Below are 23,765 nucleotides of genomic sequence, written 5' to 3' on the forward strand. Positions count from 1 at the left end.
GCTGAAAGAGGGGACTCCGGAATCACGTTATTCCATATTTTTAAAAACTAGCTACACAGTTTCATAAACAAAAATATAAAATGTACAGCCACATGCATCCACTACAAAAATTCAGAGACTCCCCGAGGAAAAAAACAAGTCAAAAGACTGGCTGTGAAAAACACATCTCCTCCCAATATATATTTTTCATTCCCTGTGGAATCAACTTTAGTAAGCTTTCTTCCTCAATCAAATTTCTGAACAAAGCTACTCGCAGCTGATAAGTTCATAGAATCATAGAATCATAGAATCATGGAATCATAGAACCATAGGATAGTTAGGGTTGCAAGGGACCTTAAAAATCATCAAGTTCCAGCCACCTTACCATGGGCAGGGACACCTCCCACTGGATCATGGTCTCCAAGCCCCATCCAACCTGGCCTTTAACACCTCCAGGGATGGGGCAGCCACAGCCTCCCTTGGTCACCTGTTCCAGTGTCTCACCACTCCCATGGTCAAGAAATTCCTTCTTATGTCTAGTTTAAATCTGCCCCTCTTCAGTTTATACCCATTGCCCCTTATCCTATCACCACAAGCCTTTCTGAACAGTCCCTCCCCAGCTTTCCTGTAGCCTCTTTCAGGTCCTGGAAGGTTGCTATAAGATCTCCTTGGAGCCTTCTCTTCTCCAGGCTGAACAACCCCAACTCTCTCAGCCTGTCCGCGTATAGGAGATGCTTCAGCCCTTAGATCATCTTCGTAGCCTCCTCTGGATCCGTTCCAACAGCTTCATGTCCTTCTTATGTTGAGGATTCCAGAACTGAACATAATATTCCAGATGAGGTCTCACAAGAGAGGAAGAATCCTCTCCCTCGCCCTGCTGGCCACGCTGCTTTGGATGCAGCCCAGCACACGGTTGGTTTCTGGGCCGAGAGCACACACTGCTGGCTCATGTCGAGCTTCTCATCCCCCAGCACCCCAAGTCTTTCTCTGCAGGGTTGCTCCCAATCACATCATTTCCCATTGTCTACTGAAATCAGGGATTGCCCCGGCCCAGGTGAAAGGTCTTAATCGTTGCAGCACTAACACAACATTCTCACAGAAACTCACACATTCCAACCTAAAGACAGTTTCAATCCATCATAAACTTAAACTGAGCTCAAGAGGTGATGTATAAAGCAATATAATACGCTCTTATTCCTAAAAAGCTCTCAAATACTTCACTCCAGAAAAAACTGCCAGACTATAAGAGGAAACAGTAGGAATAAAATACAACATTGATATAATTCATAGAAGCATAAGACTCATACAACCGTAGATGGTTTGGGCTGGAAGGCACCTTAAAGCCCATTGAGATCCAACCCCTTGCCATGGGCAGGGACACCTCCCACTGGATCAGGCTGCTCAAACCTTCACCCAACCTGGCCTTGGGATGGGGCATCTACAAATTCACGGGGAAACCTGTGCCAGTGCTTCATCACCCTGTTTTGATACTTAATTTCCTTAAGTCATTTCATGGGGAGAAATGCAACTAATAAATTGTTCTCAGTGGCTCACACAGCCCTGCATGTGAACAGCTGTGGTGACAGTGTAGGAGAAAGAAAAGCTGGAGAGTGTTTCCAGCCACATAAAGTCACTGAATGTTAAACGTGCCTGTCTAATTAGTGAGGTGTCTGGCAACCTCTAGTGGTATATGCCTGCTTAGAAACCAGCAAACATCCCATATCTGAAGCGTTTGTCTTGAGTAATGAGTATTCTTCTTGTTACTAATTCTGTTAGGATGACAGGGTGCTGAGATATCAGAATATGGCTGTTCAGGGAAGGTTTTCCATCTTCAAGTGTCATCTCCAAGCAGGCTGTAGGAAAGCCAAATGTCATGAAAGTCACCTCCAAATAGGTTAAATGAATTAATGCCAACTGACTTGCAGTTTATAGAGTCATGGAATAGTTTGGGTTGGAAAGGACCTTAAAGCCCATCCAGTTCCAAACTCCTGCCATGGGCAGGGAGATTTCCACCTATTCCCAGCTGCTCCAAGCCCTATCCAGCCTAGCCTTGAACACCTCCAGGGATGGGGCAGCCACCAATTCCCTGGGTAACCTGGGACAGGGCCTCACCATCCTCAGTGTAAAAAATTTCTTCCTCATGTCTAATCTAGATCTTCCCCCTTCAAATCTAAAGCCATTACCCCCCTCCCTGTCACTCTAGGCCCTTGTTAAAAGCTCTTCCTCAGCTTTCCTGGAGCCCCTTTCAGTACTGGAAACAGCTCTATGGTATCCCAAGAGCCTCATCTCCTCCAAGCTGAACAACCCCAACTCTCTCAGTTTGTCCCCAGAGCAGAGCTGCTCCAGCCTTCAGATCATCTTCGTGGTCTCCTCTGGAACTGTTCCAACAGTTCCACATCCTTCTTCTGTTGGGGATTCCAGCACTGGACACAGGCGCCAGGTGGGTCTCACCAGAGCTGAGCAGAGGGGCAGAATCCCCTCCCTTGCCCTGCTGGCCACGCTGCTTTGCATGCAGCCCTGGATATGGCTGGTTCCAGGGCTGTGGGTGCATGTTGCCAGCTCATGTTGAGCCTCTCATCCACCCAAGTCCTTCTCCAGAGGTAGTTCTAAGTCAAAAATTGAATACCTACACTAATATGCTAGGTAGGGGTGTGACTTTACTTTTTGCTATTTGTACTTGTAGAACACAAACCAAGCAAAGGACAATCTTACCCTCTCTGTTGATAGGCAACATTCCACCTGGTTGTGCTCCATGGCCTGGAAACTACACAGCCACCCTAATGGTCATTTGTGACAGCGATGACATCAAAACACAATTTATCTTATGTTATAACATTCTACCAATATAATTTAAAGACATTAGAAGTGTCAGCACTACACAAATATGAGAGAGACAATGCAGCACAGTATCATGCTAGGCAGTATGATGATAAAAAGAGTTCTGGTAATTAAAGACAAACTAGTGGTAACAACAGATAGAGAAGGGAAGAATCAAAGTCAGGGCAATCTACAATCAAATATTAAACAAATACTGCCCTGGATCTTGTAATAAAACATCTATTTTTCCTTCCAGCAGCTGCTTGTGATGGATTTATCCAAATCTGTTGATTTTCATGCTTGCTGGAACGTGATACAAATTACCCAGCATTATGAAGTTGCATTTTACTGAGCTTTTAAGTACGCTATATTGAATATTCTCAGCTAATTCTTTCATAGAAAATAGCCTTCAGAATTTAAAACAATTGGCAGTCTCTGCTCAGAATAGGATTAGCAAAAAGCCTGCATGGAAATGGAATTACTTCTCACATTAAGGAAGGAATCATTAGAGCATCTGGCGAGGCTTAAACTATGACTGTTGTATTGCTAAGCAGATTTTAAGTTAAGTGTTTCACAACTACTTAATTTAAAAACCTATACCCTAAGATACTTCTGTAATACAAAGTAACATCTTCTTTTTAGGCTTTTCCTTCACAGAAAACACTTTTTCATTATGGATACTGTGGTTTCTTCTCTCAAAGACGCTTGCACTCTGATGGTAGAACCAGAATAGGAATATAAATACAAATAATCAGCTTTCCATCATGGACTAAGCTGTGTTCATCAGTTCTGGGTAAATTTGGTAATGCTGGCTAAGAGACTTCATCAGGTAGGAAAAAAAGGGATTGTCCTCCTCTACTCCACACTGGTGGATTCTATGATTCCATGACCATGTATTTCTTCAGAACATCAGTATCTAAGGAAATAACATCAGTATCTTAGGAAATACATGTCTTCATGTGCCTTTTCTTGATAACTGAAACTTCATAACACATCTGTGTATACTGAGAGGAAAACAGGTTAAAATACTTCCTTTATGGTGCTGAAAGCTGCCAGGGAACCCAAGGTTGTAAAGCTTCTGAGAAGAAAATGCTATAATGCTGGCAGTAAAGTCTTATGGGAGAGAGGTTGTCCCTGGAACTGACTCTTCCTTCCAGCTTGCCCATGTTCTAGCTGTACAGGACACTACAACAGCTTTTAATATGTTTTTATAGTAGTTTTATAGTTTTACAGCCTTCTCACTTACAAGCAATCGTGATCATAATGACAAATTAAATCCCAATCTTGGCAGCCTTTTTTTGCTGTTGTTCAGATATACAATTTTCCACCTGCAGGATGAAATCTTCAGTCATTATTACATAGCAAAATCATCAGGGAAAAGGATACCAAATATATTCCCTTAATCCTCTTGTTTTTCTAGTTCTGTTTCAAACTTAAATTCACCTCCTTCATTACAGTTTCTGAATTCTAGTAGTATGGAGCATCAGGCCACAACAAGTCAGAAGCTTAAAAACAATAGTGTGGAGTATCTTTGGACTAGGTAAGAATATCACGTTATATATATATATATTCTATGACACACGATAAATACATATCATATTGCCTTTTTGTTTTGCTTCCTCGGTTGATGATTACGTCCATCTTCTGTTCCTTTCCTCCACATTATTTCCAACCACAAAAATACAGCTCGATCCCTGCCAGCACCCAGTGGTTGGGATAACCAACACCTTTCTCAGACTTGCTATTCTACCACACTACAGTTGGATGGATATTGTTTATTATTTCAAATATTGCCCAGCTCAGATCCCACGTGAAGTCCCTCTATTAAAAAACATACAGAAAGCAACCAAGAGTAGCTCCTAAGGGGCTACATCTTTGGAATAACTAAGAGTTTTGAATACATCAGTGCTACGTGTTAGCTCCAAGCTTTCTATTTGGTACATTTCACACATGGCCTTGTTAGTCCTTCACATAATAAAAGATACGATTATTTAACACACAATTTCAATGTGACAATTTTTCTCTGTGTCTTCTGCCTCAGCAGGCATCAGTGTTAAGCATCAACAGTGTTAAGCCCCATCCCTGGAGGTGTTCAAGGCCAGGTTGGATGGGGCTTGGAGCCCCTGATCCAGTGGGAGGTGCCCCTGCCCATGGCAGGGGGGTGGACTTTAATAATTCAATGATTCTGTGATTCTAAGAACAACAAAATTCTGTCTGCCCTCAGTAAATGTATCAGAGTAATTATTTCACAACTCAAATCAACAGCAATGTTGAAGTCACACTAACTACATACGTCTAGACAGATGATGCCTAAGGCACCCAAATGTCCCAGCAGATTGTTGAAACATTACAGACAAGGCACGCAACAGAATTTCTTGGTGATGTACAACCTTTCTTGGGTCTTGAGATGGGTGTGAAACATCAGGCAGTCGATCTACCTCAAAGATGACATTACGGGTGGTGAAAACCCCATGTGAGAAGGCTGGAAGAAACTGGTGTAGGGAGGAGCCTCCCAGTACAGAAAAGCTCCTTTGACATTTGTGAGTTGTAAGGTTGAGGTGAGACTGGTGTGCAAAAGCACAGAGGCTGCTGCTTCACTGCTGACAACTGCTACCTCTTCTGATAATCTGGCAAACACGCTTACCCATTTCATAACCCAATCAAATCAAAATAATCCAGCTGTGCTTAATTTGAACCATAAGTTCAAATTTCGAGTAGTAGGTGCCCATAAACTCAGCATTTTGACAAAAGCCAAGCCATTCAAGAAGTGATGCTAGATGACTACAAGACTACTAGCAAGATAAACTCTTCCTTGCCCAAATACAACCAGGGGAACATATCTTGCTTTGGTCTGTGGAAAGAGCAGTAGAATAAAATCGAACAAAATCAGAAACCAGAAATGTAGGAAAATCCTCTGACGTGGAAAACAATTACAGTAAAAATCAGTGCAAGTTTTTGAGCATCAAGGTAGCATATCTCACACCATGCTAGCGTCTATGACTTCAGAGGCCAATATTCGCAAACGTTTGGAAAACTCAGACTCCATGTCTATGATTTGAGAAATGAAGAAAGCAGGCATTTGAGACAATGTCTGTGATATGCAACAAGAAAACAGCTTCAATTCAAATCCTGAACCCTCATTATCACTGTCAAGGGTATGAAATGAGGATGAGTATAGAACAAGGATGGCAGAATGCATTCATCCTTACTCGTCCACACTTTCACAATCAACCATTTCCAGAAGAGATGGGACTCAGAGAGAATTAAATCCTAAAGAGCAAGGGCTTAAGAACAAGATGCATCTCTTATTACCCAGTCCTTTTCAAAGAGAACATGCACGCAATTATTATTCACTTCTTTTTGGCACACTGTCTGCACTTGACAAGCGCTAAACCAATTTATTCCTGATGGCAATAACAAGAACCTTCCTTTTTTCCTTTGGAGTATGGAGCAGGGCTGCTGTCCAAGATGAGAAGGACACGTGACGCATGATTACCTGCCTTTACAAAGTGCTCTGCAGCACAGATACAAAACAGGAAAGGACCGACTTCAGTACCTACTTCTTTAAAGTTATGGCCCTGTTTTAGAACCAGAACAGATATCAACTACATGTTATATAGAGGCTAATAAACTTTAACAGTTGAAAAGTATCAGTGCAGGTTTTATTGCCTGTATTTCCAGGGCCTCATCACAAAATGATCATTGTGTTATGTCCAATTCAGACAAACAGGTCTTCTGCTAAACATGGAGGAAGAAGTAAAGCAAGCAAAAAATTCAGTCTGCATAAGAACCACCATTCAGTGCATTCCTGTTACAACATGATAAATGAGTAAAGAAAGCACAATTCACACAACCTTCTGGTTTGAAAGTAGCCATTGAGCTGTTCTGTTAGGAGAACGAAAGGTCAGAAGTTTCTAAGACGGAGAAACTAATATTGTTTGTGCATTCAGAATGGATGCAGATATAAGGCAAATAAGATTTATTCTGGGATTATTTAGCTATTCAGTTACTACTTCAGTTATCTAGCTCATCAGTTTCTATTAAGGCAGATAAAATTTAAGTTTCTGTAATCCTGAGTTTCAGTAAAGATCAGTTTTAAGAGCAGTCTGTATATTTACCTGATGATCCTCTGAGCAGCATACTGATGAAGTGAGCGGAACTGCGCTGACATATTTGCCAAGGCTGCCAGACAATTTGTATGAAGGTATTTATCCTGTCAGAAAGAAGAGGAAATTAAAAAACAAACCATCAAACTGTCCTTTTGATATACACTGACACCTACTGCAGGAATCATTCACAAGACTGAGTAACAGATGTCATTTAACGGACATGATCAAAAGCATATAGCAGAAAAGCAAAGCGTATATGTTGGTGATGTATTAAGAATGTTTTCTTACTAAAAAAGGCTTATAAAATAGTGATTGTTTAATGCAGATTTCAGAGTGTTTGTATGTTTATATGTAAACACACATGTATATGTGCATGTCTTTAGCAATGCTGATTTACAACAACATCACAGATGTAACCAATACTGAAAGACCTCCACTTCTTCCCTTCCCCTCTCTTCTTTTTGTAGTCATATCCTAACATTTTCTGCTTCATGACCTATCTCCCTATTAACTATTTCAAAGCATTCTACAGATTCCCACAACCAAAACCACATGATACTTCCAAGTTCTGGTCCCCTTGTCAGTACCCTGAAATCATTCGATCAAGCATTTAAATCATGGCCCTACCAAAGCCAAGAACCAAACTTGTCCACTTTTCCAGTCCAAAAGGGACGTATTTTAGCTATTCAAGTCTAAAAAATGCATTTACAGAATATAAGAGATTCAAAGCCCTAAAAATATATGCCAAGAATGTCTTTGTTTCTTCAAATTCTTTTGATTGTAAAAGTGAAATCTTTAAGTTTTCCTATTTAAAATAGATTTAAATATTTTCTGTTACTTTCTCATGTCAAACCTTCCAATCTTTAATTGTTGAAAATACTTAAAAGGGTATGATACCATGCTCATATGTTTGAAATAAGGATAAAATAAAATGCTTGAAAAATGCACAAAACCAATCTGATATGAGGCTATGAAGTTGAAGAAGTTTTGCTTTGCTAGAGCTCAAAAAGATTTTATATCTCTATTACTGTCCTACTTCATAAAAGCACTAACAACAAATAAAGCTGCGATTCCCATTTCTGAATAATTTGAGAGGCAAACAACTTAAAAGGAATCACTTCTCACCAAATAAAGGAATATTTTTTCTAACATGAAAATGAGGAATTTGGTGCCTGAATTCTGATCATTAGCAAAATCTACTCAATGAACTGGATGATAACATGGAAATTGTATTACAAGGTCAGAACCAATTAACACTGCACTTGGTTAATACAGCTGAACTTTCTGTTTCCTTCCCTCCCGTAAATTCAGAAGCCAACTGGTTGCAACAGAATGAAGAAAAATCCCACACCCAGTATGGAACTGAATTCATGCTGCTGAAATTTGAAATCAAGGTGACGTGCGTAAGCACTTCGTGCAGCTCTTACCCTTGTCCGTGTCATATTGTACTGGATGGTTCTTATCACAACCAGTATCAGGAGACTCCCAAGTGAGATCTCTGTTAAGACACGCTCAGCGTACCAAGTGATATTTTTCAATATCTGTAAAAGAGAAAAAAAAGAAAAACAAAGTTCTTCAGCACCTAGGTTTGAACACAAACAGAGAAAGTTGTCTGGATTCTTGTATTCCTTAAGACATGTAAGTTAGCTTCCAGCCTAAAACAGGGAAAAAAGATTGTACTCTAAAGCAAGAATACGAATATTAAACCAAAAGAAAAATACAAACCTCTGCAGTATTACCACCTATTAGACCTCAACACCTTTACTATAAGCCATGTGGAAACACACCAAGAGGACAAAGTCGATTAAATTCAGTAATTCTCTAATTTCAACGCCCTGCCCCATCACGTTCCTGTATTCTTTTAACCTCACCCCTTGCAATTTCTAGTCAACAGTTCCACCCTAGACACCTCAATAATGTTGCCAATTCCTTCCCAATCCCCCTCATTACAAGTTGGGCAAGAGGCAGCACGTATGAGCTCTGACTGGCAAGAGCACACACGCTGAAGAGTGGGCACATCAACAGGTTACCTGTTGGCTTCACACTCAAAGACTTTTGAATGCCAGATGTGAGGGCTCTTGTCTCCAGGTTAGAGTAAGTCATCAGCTCGATTAAGAGCTTCATATCTTCCACTGTCAGGGAGGATGTTTACTACCATTTCTGAGTCTATTGTAGATCAATCAATCCACTCTTTCCTCTTAGAATATTCAGTTGGCCAATTTGGAGCAAATTTAAGTACAAAAAAACCTGCTTTAAATGATCAGTAAAAACAATTCAAGAGGAACTGCCCTAAAACATGGAGAAGATCCTCTATAAATACAGGGTTATGCTGGGTCAAAGCAAAAATTTGCTAAACAGGGAATATTTCACACAAAGCCATCACTCCATGCGACTTTGTTTTTGATATATTGTTTCATTGAAAATTGATGCTCAATGAAAATAATACAGATGTCTTAAAAAAATCAAAACCTCAACCTCACCGCTCAACTTCATTAATCAATCTCTTCTCCCAAAAAGTTGCATAAATCCACTTCTTCCTTCTTCCCACTTCTCCTTTGGATGCCTGAAATGAATTATAACCCTACATTTCATATCATTTCTGCTATTTGAATTCCCTCCTTCTCCTACTAACATGATGCCCAGCAAAACCTTTTCCTTCTGTAAGAGAGAGGATGGAGAACCACACCTGATGATCTCTAAGGTCTTTTCCAACCTAACGATTCTACGATTCTGTGATACTATGGAAATGATGAATCATAGAATCACATTGGAACTGAAAGGAAATTAATTAGCCCATCCTATTGCCATAACAGGACGGGTCTTTATAGCCTTCACTGAGAGGAAGCTCCCAAAACAATATCTTTATTTATTCCTGTTTCATATGATTCAAGCAATCAACCTTCTACTAGACAGGCTATCTCAGAGCTCACATATCTCAATACAAGGGATTTTTTCCAAATGATTTTTAGTTCACCATATTTAGGAGTTTAAACCTCCAACTATTTGTGACACACTACCTGAACATCATATGCATTTCCCCTCCCTTAAAATCCACATCTCTTATGTGGATCACATTTTTCCATTTATTGTCATTTTGGGTCACTTTGCAACAACACCTTGTTTTCTGTTTCCTGGACTTTCTCCAGGGTTGTTCACCCTGGAGAAGAGAAGGCTCCAGGGAGACCTCAAGCAGCTTCCAGTCCTGAAAGGGGCTGCAGGAAAGCTGGGGAGGGACTTTTTGCAAAGGTCTGGAGTGACAGGACAATTGGGAATGCCTTTAAATTGGAAGGAGTAAGATGCAGATCAGACATCAGGAGGAATTTCTTCACGCTGAGGGTGGGGAGGCCCTGGCCCAGGTTGCCCAGAGCAGTGGTGGCTGCCCCATCCCTGGTGGGGTTCAAGGCCAGGCTGGATGGGGCTTGGAGCCCCTGACCCAGTGGGAGGTGTCCCTGCCCATGGCAGGGGGTGGAACTGGATGGGCTTTGAGGTCCCTTCCAACCCAAATCATTCCATGATTCTATGAAAAATAAACACAGTTAAACTGTGATTTACAGTTTCCCACTGTTCATTACAACATAAAGTGCCACAGCAGTACTACAGGTTACTGCCACATAAATTATTACATGATGTTATTTTGACATCAGTTCATAAATCAGAGAAGAAAATTCACCAATACTCGTCCCCTTTTGGGAATTTTTGCATCTACCCATTTACTCTGTTGTTATCGATGTTATTATTAGTGAAAGAAATAGAGCTCTATGTGGCTACAGGGACCTAACTGCATTAAGCCAACTGCAAAAGCAGGACCTATGGTTTCGATCATATTTTCCAGGCAGTTAAGACCATGTTAATTTCAAATAAAAAATGCCTCAGCAGTCCAAAAGAGTTTCTGTGGTTTCCTGAGCTCTTTACCAGTTGGTATAATCACCAGATTTATAAAACTGCACTTACTAAAATTAATCTTAAAAATCAATACATAAATATGGGTTGAATACCACAAAGTAGACCATAAACAGACTGTACAGTCATACTTCTAATATGAACAGCACACAGGATACACACCAGCAGAGAGAAAAACAGGTTGATCCAAAACACATCAAATTCACTTTATCTTCATTCTTAAGCCAAGTGATGGGAAAAAAATAATCCTTCTGTAATTGCTAAAATTGGCAAATATTTGCTGTGAATAAGTTTCATTCCAGTTGTGTAACTGATGCAAGATGTTCACATTTTACAGAAATATAGCTATCCTGACTCCATTCATAAAAAAATATTCGGTGCTTGTGAGGCCACACCTTGAATCCTGGGTTCATTTTTGGGCTACTGTCTACAAGGAGCTCGAGCATGTCCAGAGAAGGGAACGGAGCTGGGAAAGGGGCTGGAGAAGAAGGGTTATGAGAGGTGGGTGAGGGACCTGGGGCTGTTCAGCCTGAAGCAAAGGAGGCTGAGGGGAGACCTGCTCTTTGCAGCTCCCTGAAAGGAGGTTGTGTTGAGGTGGGTATTGGTCACTCCCAAGTGACAGGCAAACAAGGGACCTCAAAGCCCATCCAGTCCCACCCCCGCCATGGGCAGGGACATCTCCCACTGGATCAGGTTGCTCCAAGCCCCATCCAACCTGCCCTTGAACACCTCCAGGGATGGGGCAGCCACAGCTTCCCTGGGCAACCTGGGCCAGGGCCTCCCCACCCTCACAGGAAAACGTTTCTTCCTAAGATCTCATCTCAATCTCCCCTATTTCAGCTTCAAACTGTTCCTCCTGTCCTATCCCTGCACTCCCTAATCAAGAGCCCCTCCCCAGCTTTCCTGGAGGCTTTTCTGTACTGGAAGATGCTCTAAGGTCTCCCGAAAGGTTTCTCTTCTCCAGGCTGAACAACCCCAACTCTCTCAGCATGTCCTCCCCCGGACTCACTTTCTGTAGGAATACTTAAGAGTTGCTATCAAGAGTCATCAACTCTCGTCTACATCATAGTTCCTTTAGGTGACTTTCAGAGTGCACAAAAATACAGCAAAGAATTGAGAAAAGAGTAAGAGAAAGAATGATAAGGAACAGAGGAGGGAAGCAGGAAGAATTGACCTTATTACACTTCCTTCCTCTGCAGAGTCATGGTGCTCCCTTGGCTTTTGATGGTAAAGGTTTCCATTTCCAGACCTTTTTCTGCAGTGGGGCAGACAGGAGAACTTCCCATAGAGAAGCCTGCAGGATTGGCTCTTCACATTATCTGGCTAAGAAGCCAAACGTGCAAAACTCTGGTCACGTAACACTATTAATGAATGGATGCTACTCACCAGACACTCTGGAGCAGGAAAACACAACTATGGAGTAAAAGAAAGATGCAGATAGTGGAAGTCTGAATTAAAATCAAAGATGTTTTAATTCCACAGCTGAATTCCTGTAAAAAATTTTAAAGGAAACCTTCCACTTTCACTTATCCAGTAAGGAATTTAGTGGAAGACCACACGTAAAGCCTTTAAAATGAATGAAAAACAACGGCGAAAGGGACTCAGGTGGGAGTGAAACCTTGTCAGCTCTCCTCTAACCATCAACAAGCGCAGTTTATAAGGGAAGTTAAAGGACTTTGTGAGATGGAACACAAAAATACACATCATGTGTCTGTGTATAGTGTGTATATACCAGTTCAAAGTACATGAAGATGAAGTGGAAGAAAGCTTCAGGAAAATGTTCTTTCAGTCATCATGGCTACTGTAGGGGCTCCTCCTAAAAGCTGCTTCCTAAAAGGTGCAGCCATGAAACTGTATATAGATACCATCTCTTCTTGCTTTCTACGAACAGAGCTATTGAAATCAAAGAATTGTAGAATGGTTTGAGTTGGAAGAGACCTTGAAGCCCATCCAGTTCCAACTCCCCTACCATGAGCAGAGACACATCCCACTGGATCAGGGGCTCCAAGCCCCATCCAACCTAGCCTTGAACACCTCCAGGGATGGGGCAGCCACAACCCCCCAGGGCAACCTGGGCCAGGGCCTCACAATCCTCAGCATGAACATTTTCCTCCTCATGTCTAATCTAAATTCTAATTTAAAGCCATTACCCTCCTCCTATCACTACAAGCCTTTGTAAACAGTCCCTTCCTATCTTTCTTGTTGCTTTTTCAGGTACTGTAAGGTCGCCATAAGGTCTCCTCAGAGCCTTCTCTTCTCCAGGCTGAACAACCCTAACTCTCTCAGCCTGTCCTCATAGCGGAGCTGCTCCAGCCCTTGGATCATCTTTGTGGCCTCCTCTGAACCCATTCCAACAGTTCCATCTCCTTCTTATGATGTTCTGGATTCCAGAACTGGGCACAGGACTCCAAGTAGAGTAATACTTAAATACTGTAAGTCTCAAAAAAAATGTCAGTTCCCTCCAAAACAGGATAGAAGTTTACCCGGGAAGACTTCTGTTTAGATACCTTGAAACTGGCTTCCAACTTTTTGCATTTCATTAATTTCACATAACCCCAAATGAGTGTTTCCATGTCCCAGTCAAAAAACGAAATAAAATCAGTGTACGTATCTTCTACATTATCGCAGTTTTAGAAATGAGGAAACCAGAACATAATTGTCCAAGGTATTCTCCAGCCCTGATGGTCAAGGCCCATCAAAATTTGGATCATATTATATGGGCAACATAAAATAAGATGTTAACCAAGCAGAAAGTTAGAGAAAGAAATGCCAAGTAAGGGAATAAAATTCAGCATGGAAAATGAAAGTCCAACTAAAAGCTCCTCTCAGCTTAACTGGTTAAGCAAATGTTTTCAAGAGAAATAAAAAAGGTTTTCTGGTTTTCTCTCCCTTCCAGCCCCTCCACTTCCAAGGCAAACAATCAGCATCTTTGATGCAACCTCCTTGGCTATTGGTATGTTAATTTGTAACAGGAAACACCAAAAAAAAAAGACAGAAAAGGAGTATAAGCAGCATCTTCTCTACAAGAGGGAGCAGTTTGTTCACTCAAAAAAGTCTTTCAATAACCCTTCTAACTTTAGGTTACTAAGTCCTTATGAAAGGAATACATATATGCCATCAAATTTGGATGTCCACAGCCTCTACTGAGGAAACCGAGACAGATGTATCTTTGTAAAAATAAGTAGTTAAACAATTTTTAGAGCTGAAAAATTATTTACCAAAACAACTCACCACTTCATGAATCGATCGGTTGAAGCCATCATCTTCTGTAAGGATCAACAAAATTATAAGAGCCATGTAAACATGGTGTGAATTCCTTTCTTCAACATGATATAGGATTTCAAGAATAGGCAGAACCTTTAGGGAAGGAAAAATGTGTTTATTAGTTTTGTCTTCAAAAGCCTCTGACAAAAAACAGAGGATACTCCAAGCCTCCTGTAACAGTAACTCAGCAATTCCTCCCTCTTGAAATAACCACTCCTTAATAGTGACGTACAGTGTTCAAACACCTTCCATCTGTTTCATTTGGTCTCCACACAAGAGTCCAAACAGGTTCTTTCTTGTGGTCAGACACAGAATTTAAATTCCTAATAAATGAGATATCCAGCTATACCAGTTATCATAAGTTCTGAAAGCTTTAGTCCCCCTCCAGTCTATGGGAAAATAAAACTGTTCAATGATATTTTCCTAAGTTTAAGCAGGAAAAAAAATAGTTTCTAACCATTTGTGCTACCCCAAGCCTGGTCTGAAAGGGCTTTCCTCATCAGGTATATCCAAGCTTATTAGAGCTGAGGTCCACAGAGTCATTTTGAGACCTGAAATTCCATTTTGCTCTGTGGAGATAATTCCAGAAAAGAACCAGTTTGGGTTGGAATAAGACTAGAAAAAGACTGTTTTTGCAATTGTATATAATATGTAGCCAAGGAGAAGTAACATTATGATGAGAGTTCAGCCCAAGGTCTTGCAACATTTTCACCAGGATGAACAGTTTAAGCCAAAGTCTTGCTGTAATAAAGAAAATGAGATTTCATTGCAGCAGCAAGCATACCTGAATGGTACTCTAAAATTAATCCAGATGCAAACGCTGTCTCCCTACCAACTGAAAATGAGATTTCCACTGGCTCAGTACAATGTGGCTGCAGAAATAGGCTTAACTCACAGAATACCTTGGAAAAAGGAACTGGAGAAAACTCTCCAAGACAGTGGATGAGATGCAGAATTCATTGCTCCAAGAAGCTTCTAGACACCTAAAGACTTGCTGTTTTCCAAAAGAGGTTGAGGGCAGCAGTATGAGTCATGCGAAACCTATTCTGCTGAGCAGCCAGGACGCTGAGTGCTTCACAAGCATCTGAAGTTACCAGAAGGTTCTCTTACAAATAACCAGTCCCAAAACAGTTGGAACATAATTAAAACACACAACGGTTTCTGTTAAAATCAATGACATGGATCTAAATGTAATAGGCCACAAAAGCTTTTTGACAGATGCTTTGGCCAGGGTCAATTCAACATCACTACAAAAGCAGAAAGAAAGAACATTTACTCATTGCAAACCTCCCTCCTTTACCATTCCAAAGGATCCTTCTCTCTCCAGTTGAAACTGGAGTCGATCTCTTGTGTTTTGTGAATATAGGCCTTGAGAGTAAAGATCGGGGTTTTCCCTATAGTATCTGCTTAGCATAGAGCTCAAAAACATTAGTTCTTTTCCTTGGATGGATGAAAAGTGAGACAAACACTGCTGCATCAGTCCACTGCTCAAATTATTTCTATTTCCAATATTTACACTGCATGTAGCTTTGCATTGCATAAGCTCAAAGTCACTTCCAAGACCAAGCATTATGATAAGCTGCAAACTGCAGGAAACAAAGTAAATCTACCGAAGAACTGCATTTACAACTTAACTTTGCAGAGAAAACAACAAACGCCTTTCTGAAGGGAACCAGTGGAACAACTTCTTAGTTTTTAAGAAGTACTTGTGTCAGTTAATTTTTACATCTACTCAAAATTGAATGTACTGCCTTATGCAGTACATGCCTTGCACTCCTTCAACATCACTGTGTCCATTCTGGTTTGCACTACATAATACCACACAAAGCACTCTGGCCAAATGGAATGACCCAACAAACGAGGTCCAACACGAAAAAACATGACTGACCATATGGCTTGGGAACAGAAAGTGGGAGGGGAGAAACAGAGTTGGTTATAGAACATATTCTGACCTGCTACAGTGAGACAAGACTCAGCTCAATTGCTTCACTCAGTATGAGTGGACACATGTTGAAATACAGACAATTCCTAACCCTGGGTCAGGAAATGTCGCTGTGCAAGAGTGACAGCGAGTCTACATCAAGACAAAGCATCAGCCCACAACACTTTGCCTTTCATGTGGTTTTTAGCTGATAACAACATCCTTGTGCTTGAGCTCCTACCCTGTTCACCAGACCTGGCTCCCTCTTCCCAGCAATCCACTTAATGCTCAAAGGAACCCATTTCTTGTTGGTAGAACGTGTCAAAGCAAAACTGATGGAGAACCTCAACACCCTTTCAGAAAGTGACCTGTGGAATTGCTTTGGATGTTGGCAGCATTGGATACAGCCACGTGTCAGCTCAAAAGAGAACTGCTGTGAAGGTGAGCACAGTTTATTCTCTTCATTTCTTAAGCTAAAAAAGTCACAAACACAGTCATGTTTTATTTGCGTTAGACCTCCTATCTCCTCTGTCAATGCACATTACTACTAGGTCTAAAGCAGGAGCTGAAGAAATGCATTTGTGTTCCTTAAGTGTTCAAGTCCTAAAGTGCACTGCTAAAACTATATTAAAAACTGGTACTTTGATTCGGACACTGAGTCATTACCAATATTTCCATATGACCTGATATATGAAAATACTCTTATTAAAATTTTATATCAGCTACTGAAATCACACTCACTCCAAAGAGTTATTTGGCTCTCTAGATCACTGCATTCAGTCCTCCTGCCTCAAAATGCACCTTGAAAGCTTTTGAAACCTCTTATTCCCACACCACGTCCCTGACCCCACTTTCCATTCCTCTTTCAGACTTCTCTCCATCTACATATGAGAACAAACTCAGGGACCCAAATGGTGACTTAAGTCTCCATGGCCGGGTCCAGAGAGTGGTGGGAAATGGAGTTAACTCCAGCTGGAGGCCAGTGACAAGTGGGGTTCCCCAGGGCTCAGTGCTGGGTCCAGCCCTGTTCAGTGTCTTCATCAATGACCTGGATGAAGGCATCGAGTGCACCCTGAGCAAGTTTGAGGATGACACTAAGCTGGGTGGAAGCTGGATCTGCTGGAGGGTCGGGAGGCTCCAAAGGGATCTGAACAGGCTGGATCCATGGGCTGAGACCAATGGCAGGAGGTTTAACAAGGCCAGACGCCGGGTCCTGCACTTGGGGCACAACCCTGAGCAGCTACAGACTAGGAGAAGTCTGGCTGGAAACTGCCTGGAGGAGAGGGACCTGGGGGTGTTGGTTGACAGCGACTGAACATGAGCCAGCAGGGGCCAGGTGGCCAAGAAGGCCAATGGCATCTTGGCTTGGATCAGAAATGGTGTGACCAGCAGGGCCAGGGAGGTTCTTCTCCCTCTGAACTCGGCACTGGTGAGACCGCTCCTCGAATCCTGTGTTCAGTTCTGGGCCCCTCACCACAAGAAGGATGTTGAGGCTCTGGAGCGAGTCCAGAGAAGAGCAACGAAGCTGGTGAGGGGGCTGGAGAACAGGCCTTATGAGGAGCGGCTGAGAGAGCTGGGGGTGTTTAGCCTGGAGAAGAGGAGGCTGAGGGGAGACCTCATTGCTCTCTACAACTACCTGAAAGGAGGTTGTGGAGAGGAGGGTGCTGGCCTCTTCTCCTAAGTGACAGGGGACAGGACGAGAGGGAATGGCCTCAAGCTCCACCAGGGGAGGTTCAGGCTGGATATTGGGAAAAAAGTTTTTCACGGAAAGGGTCATTGGGCACTGGCAGAGGCTGCCCAGGATGCTGGTGAAGTCACCATCCCTGGAGGGGTTTAAAAGATGAGTGGACAAGGTACTTTGGGACATGGTTTGGGGGCAGACAGGAATGGTTAGACTCGATGATCCAAGCAGCCTTTTCCAACCTGGTGATTCTATGACTCTCTACCTGCCACTTCCAGATGAAAACCAAACTAATTCATGGAATCATAGAAAAGTTTGTGTTAGAAGAGACCTTGGAGATCAGGAGAGTCCTGTGTCCAGGATGGGGCTTTGACCAACCTGGCCCACTGAGAGATGCCCCTGGCCATAGCAGCTGGTCCCTTCCAATGCAAACCATTCTGTGATTCTATGAAATACAGACAGTGAAAATTGCAGGTGCTATATTCACTCCAAAGTCTGGAACAGCTGCCCCAGCAGAGTTTCAAAATACCTTGTTTTCAGTATGAAACACTGCAGTGCCACATGAGAAACCGGATTAAGCCAAGTTTATACCACAGAAAAAAAAATGGCTGTACCATCAGCTCAATAAAAAAATCACCATATCATCCTACACATTATTTCAGTCCAGTCATGCTGAGCAGCAAGGAAATCTACAGCACACAGCAGCACTGCACAGCTCAGCAGCCAAAGCAAACACACTCAACAGGAACAGTTTATTTCTTACAACCTGCAACATGGGTGTCCACTGCTCTTACAGACAGAAAAAGGTTCAGCATTTTCCCACCCACAGGCCACAACACTGTACTTATGAAAAAATTTGCAAATTGACCCCAATTTCATGAGTCCCCTCACTTCTTCGGAGAATCCCTGCAAGTACTTCATAGAATCATGGAATGGTTTGGATCAGAAGGGACGTGAAAACCCATCCAGTTCCACCCCCTGCCATGGGCAGGGACACCTCCCATGGGATCAGGGGCTCCAAGCCCCATCCAACCTGGCCTTGAACCCCTCCAGGGATGGGGCAGCCACCACTGCTCTGGGCAACCTAGGCCACGGCCTCCCAACCCCACAGAAAAACATTTCTTCCTAGGATCTCAGCAAAATTTCCCCTCTTTTAGCTTAAAACCATTCCCCTTGTCCTATTCCTTTACTCCCTGATAAAGAGCCCCTCCCCAACTCTACTTTCAATAGGACAGCCAAATTCCAGATGTCAACATCCCTAACTGCATCAGATATTTAATCCAATTATTTTATAAAATCATACGAGTGATGTACTATGAGTTACAGAAAACGCACAAACATCCTAAACAGCCTGATTAGTAGAATGAAGCTATAAAATCAAAAAGATGCACTGCCTTACTGATAATGCACTGCAAAGCACAACAGAAGGTGAAGGTGTCTATAAATAACTGACAGAGTCGTGCACAAATGAGGAAGCAACCTGAGATATTATATCTTACAGCAGCTAAGAAAAACACTCTGAATCAATTTAAAGATTCAATCGAAGTTAAAAAAGAGTCTAGATATTTCAGAAATCCCCTGGAAATGCCACTGAACATCTGCGAGTGACGCTTCCTGGGCACCCAAACCGAGAAGTACTAAAATAGCGGAAAGCACAACAAATGCAATGCACTGAGTGCATTGAAACAGGAACAACTTGCAAACCCCTTAAAGTTTAAGACAAGCATTGAACTGAGTGCAGACTTGATCCCTCCTGTAGCACAGACCCTTACACTTCACCCAACTGCCTCAGGAGGAAGAGGCCACTGACTTATGCCACACTCCTCCAGAAAGCCACCCACATTCTAAGAAATCCATGGAAAGAACCGTTTTGCCTCTGTTACCTGAACTGTTTTCCTCCCAGATCTCTAAGCTGTGGGATTCAACCTCCAGGCTTTAGTTCCTATCACCTGCAAGCAGCGAGTCCTTTCTGTTCCAGGCTTTCCCCTTGTGACGGCACGTATGCATCCTGATGGTTCTCAAGCTCTTTTCTGACCAGTCGAGCTAAGTCAGCTTTCTAAGCCCCTCATGGTTTTATTGTTAACTTTAAAGCAAACAAAATGTTCCTCTATACTCTTTCCACTTTTCAATACCCCATAAATATTTTATGAACTATGGTTCGTACACCACCAGAACAGTATGTGGCATGTTCACACCACTCCTGCAGTTGCCATATAGGGAAGGAAACAACCAGCTCTTTTACTCCTGCCCCTGCCTCTCATTTACAAGCCCAACACTCAATTAGCCTCATTTATCACAGCGCTGTAATTAGGACATTCCTAATTCCATTGTCCAGTAACCCTTCCACCCCCAATCCTCTTCACATCTGGTTCAGCGTGTGTTACAAAGCAATTGAAACTGCTCTTCTCAGCTGGCTGCTGCTCATCCCTTACCTACCATCCTGCTGAAAACAAGAGGATTGAACAAAGAGCACAGAATCTTAGAAATCATATAAATCAGGCCTCTCCATTGCCCAGGACCTCCCCACCCTTAGCATGAAGAACTTCTTCCTAGTGTCTAATCAAAAGCTTTCCCTCTTCCAATTTAAAGCAATTCCCCCACGTACTATCATTCCATGTCCTTGGAAAAAGTCCCTCCCCAGCTCTCCTGGAGTCCCTTTCAGCACTGGAAGCTGCTCTAAGGTCTCCCCAGAGCCTTCTCTTCTCCAGGCTGAACCCCAACTCTCTCAGCCTGGCCTCAGAGCAGAGGGGCCCCAGCCCTCACATCATCTTTGTGGGTACTGGTAATCTGTCAGCAGCGATACAAAAACAATGATACACACAAAGGGTAAAATAAGAGAAGACAGCTTTAAATTCCGGCATTAAAAAAAAATAAATCAAACTGGCTATTGACTTTTCAATGATGCTTTCCTCACTTTTCCCACAAAGTGTTTAGTGCCTCTGTTTTTTTCTGTGATTGTGGGAGTTCAGGGAGAGACCAAAGGGGAATTGTTTGAAGCTGAAAGAGGTGAGACTGAGGTGAAATCTTACAGAGAAATTCTTCACACTGAGGGTGGGGAAGTCCTGGGTAGGAGTGGCTGCCCCATCCCTGGAGGTGTTCAAGGCCAGGTTGGATGAGGTTTGGAGCAACCAGATTCAGTGGGAGGTGTCCCTGCCGATGGCAGGGGCTTGGAACTGGATGGGCTTTGAGGTCCCTTCCAACCCAAACCATTCTGTGATTCCGTAATTTTCTTGGTTTCTTTTTTTTTTTTTTTGAGAGGGAGGAAAGAGAGGTGATAATATATGAAAATATCCCACATTGCAGAGCATCTGCGTGCCTGCATCTTAAGTTGTTTTGACATACATACCTTATGCTTTTTCTGGAAGCTCTACAATAAATCAGACATCATCATTATAAAACAATGCACACACTTCACCTTTATTTCTCTAACGTAAATTGATGCAGTTAGCAGCTGTGCAACATGTGAGATCACATATTAACAGCCCAGAAAAATGAAATATGAATGTTTGTTCACAAGATACGTGCACCCAGATAATCTGCAGCAGACTACACAGGAGTTCAGTCTTGAATCAATATAATATCACCCCTCTCACCCCAGTTTGCCAACAGTGGCGTCTATCAACTCCAATTTTAGCAATACATCTGCTAGAACTTGGACTGAGACCAAACTCATTCCCTATCTGCCATCCAACAGGCACGGGATCTAACTGACTGGCTATATTTCAAATATTAAAATGGAATGGGTTCTCTATTACGTTACCAATTCCCCTAGACAGCCATTATCTTGTTAAAGGAATGCTTTTTAATAACTAAGATTTGTTAAAGTGGTTTGTGACATTACTAAATGTAGTGGGGAGCATAAGCTCATTTATAACCCACAAAAACTGTACCAGGTGTTTGTTACGTTGACAATTAACCACAATCTTATTTAAAGCAGCTAAAAAGTAACTACAGTTGCATTTCTATAAAATCAATCAGCTGCTGCTTGAGGAGTTTCAGATGCAGGTCAGCCCTGTGAGACATTTGGTGTATTAGTCAAGTTACAGCTCATTTTGTTAACTATTATCGCAATGTGCACACAGTAAGCTTGCGTAAAATTCTGGTCTGTATATATGGAAAACAAAAATAAAATAATGAATAGAATGATATTTGCTAACAATTCCTTTACACTGTTCCCTGAGGCTGGCAGCTTTGATCTGGATCAGAAAGCACTGGGAAAAAGGGAATTACAGACAGTGTGGTAGCTTTACCATAGAATCACAGAATCATGGAATCATAGAACAGTTAGGGTCGGAAGAGACCTTAGAGATCACCGAGGTCCACCCACTTGCCATGGGCAGGGACATCTCCCACTAGATCAGGTTACCCAGGGCCTCATCCAACCTGACCTTGAACATCTCCAGGAATGGGGCAGCCACAGCTTCCCTGGGCAACCTGTTCCACTGCCTCACCACTCTCATGGTTAAGAAATTCTTCCTTATGTCTAGCCTAAATCTGCACGTCTCTGGTTTATCCCTATTCCCCCTTCTCCTATCACCACAAGCCTTCATGAATAGTCCCTCCCCAGCTTTCTTGTAGGCTCCTTTCAGGTACTGGAAGGTCGCTATAAGGTCTCCTCGGAGCCTTCTCAAGAATGAACAAGCCCAACTCTCTCAGCCTGGCCTCATATGGGAGGTGCTCCAGCTCTCGGACCATCTTTGTAGCCTCCTCTGGACCTGTTCCAACAGCTCCATCTCCTTCTGATGTTGAGGATTCCAGAACTGGACACTGGACCCCAGATGAGGTCTCACAAGAGAGAAATAGAGTGGCAGAATCACTTCCCTCGCCCTGCTGGCCACGCTGCTTTTTATGCAGCCCAGGACACAGGTGGTTTCTGGGCTGTGAGCCCACATTGCCCAGGGTCATGTTGAGCTTCTCATCCCACAGCACCCCAAGTCCTTCTCTCAGGGCTGCTCTCAATCATATCATCCCCCATCGTGTTCTAAAATTGAGGATCGCCCCAAATCAGGCGTAGCACTTTGCACTTGGTCCTGTTGAAACTCATGACGTTCTCACAGCCCCACTTCCCCAGCATGTCCAGGTCCCTCTGGATGACATCCCATCCTTCTGGTGTTGCAACTGCACCACTCAGCTTGGTGTCATCTGCAAACTTGCTGAGAGTGAACTCGATCTCGCTGTCAATATCATTGATGAAGATATTTAAAAGCACTGGTGCCAGTACAGACCACTGAGGGACACCACTAGTCACGGATCTCCATCTGGACTTTGAGCAATTGACCACTACTCTTTGAATACAACCATCCAACCAGTTTCTTATCCACTGTACCATCCACCCAACGGCAGAATGACCTGAGTTGAAAGGGACCCACAAAGATCACCAAGTCCAGCCCCTGTCCCTGCACAGGACACCCCAACATTCACACTGTGGGTCTGAGGGCTTTGGCCAAATGATTCTAGAATATTTCCAGGCTTGGCATCATGACTGCTTCCCTGGGTAGCCGTTCAGTGCTCCACCATGCTCTGGGAGATGAACCTTCTCCTAATGTCCAGCCTAATCCTCCACTGGCTCATCTTCCTTCCATTCCCTCAGGTCCTGTCATTTGTCACCAGAGAGAAAAGCTCAGTGCCTGATCCTCCTTACCTCCTTGTGAGGTCTCCCCTCAGCCTTCTCTTTTCCAGCCTGAACAGACCAACTGAATTCAGCTGCTCCTCATACAGCTTCCCCTCCAGATCCTTCACCAACTCTGTTCACTCTCCGGTAGCTTTAGATCCTTTGTATCCTGTGGCACCCAAAGCTGCACCCAGTACTCATGGTGGGGCTGCACCAGTGTGCAGTGCAGCGGGGCTGGCGACACTGTGCTTGATGCACCCAGGACTGAGTCGCCCTCGTGGCTGCCAGGGCACTGCTGCCTCATCTTCAACTCGCCACTGACCAGAACCCCCAGATCCCTTTTTGCAGGGCTGCTCTCCAGCCTCTCGCTCCTGAGGCTGTGTGGAGAGCCAGGGTTGCGACGTTCCAGGTGGAAAACCCAGCACTTGCCTTTGTTAAACTCTATGCAGCTGGTGATTGCCCACCTCTTCAATTTCCCCAGAT

At 42.9% G+C, this 23,765-nt stretch overlaps 1 protein-coding gene across 2 annotated transcripts in view; it reads right to left on the reverse strand.

The window, feature by feature from the left end:
• The window catches only part of DYM (dymeclin), a 235,364-nt gene that overhangs the window by 118,484 nt on the left and 93,115 nt on the right, over positions 1 to 23,765 (reverse strand). For both annotated transcript variants that reach the window (XM_069880980.1, XM_069880979.1), the window contains exons 10-12: positions 14,037 to 14,162; positions 8,333 to 8,446; positions 6,915 to 7,009 (exon numbers count right to left, since the gene is read on the reverse strand). In XM_069880980.1, coding sequence (XP_069737081.1) covers positions 6,915 to 7,009; positions 8,333 to 8,446; positions 14,037 to 14,162 — 335 coding nt within the window. The remainder of the gene's footprint in view (positions 1 to 6,914; positions 7,010 to 8,332; positions 8,447 to 14,036; positions 14,163 to 23,765) is intronic.

This window comes from Phaenicophaeus curvirostris, chromosome Z (genome assembly GCF_032191515.1).
Source record: "Phaenicophaeus curvirostris isolate KB17595 chromosome Z, BPBGC_Pcur_1.0, whole genome shotgun sequence".
Lineage (NCBI taxonomy): Eukaryota > Metazoa > Chordata > Aves > Cuculiformes > Cuculidae > Phaenicophaeus > Phaenicophaeus curvirostris.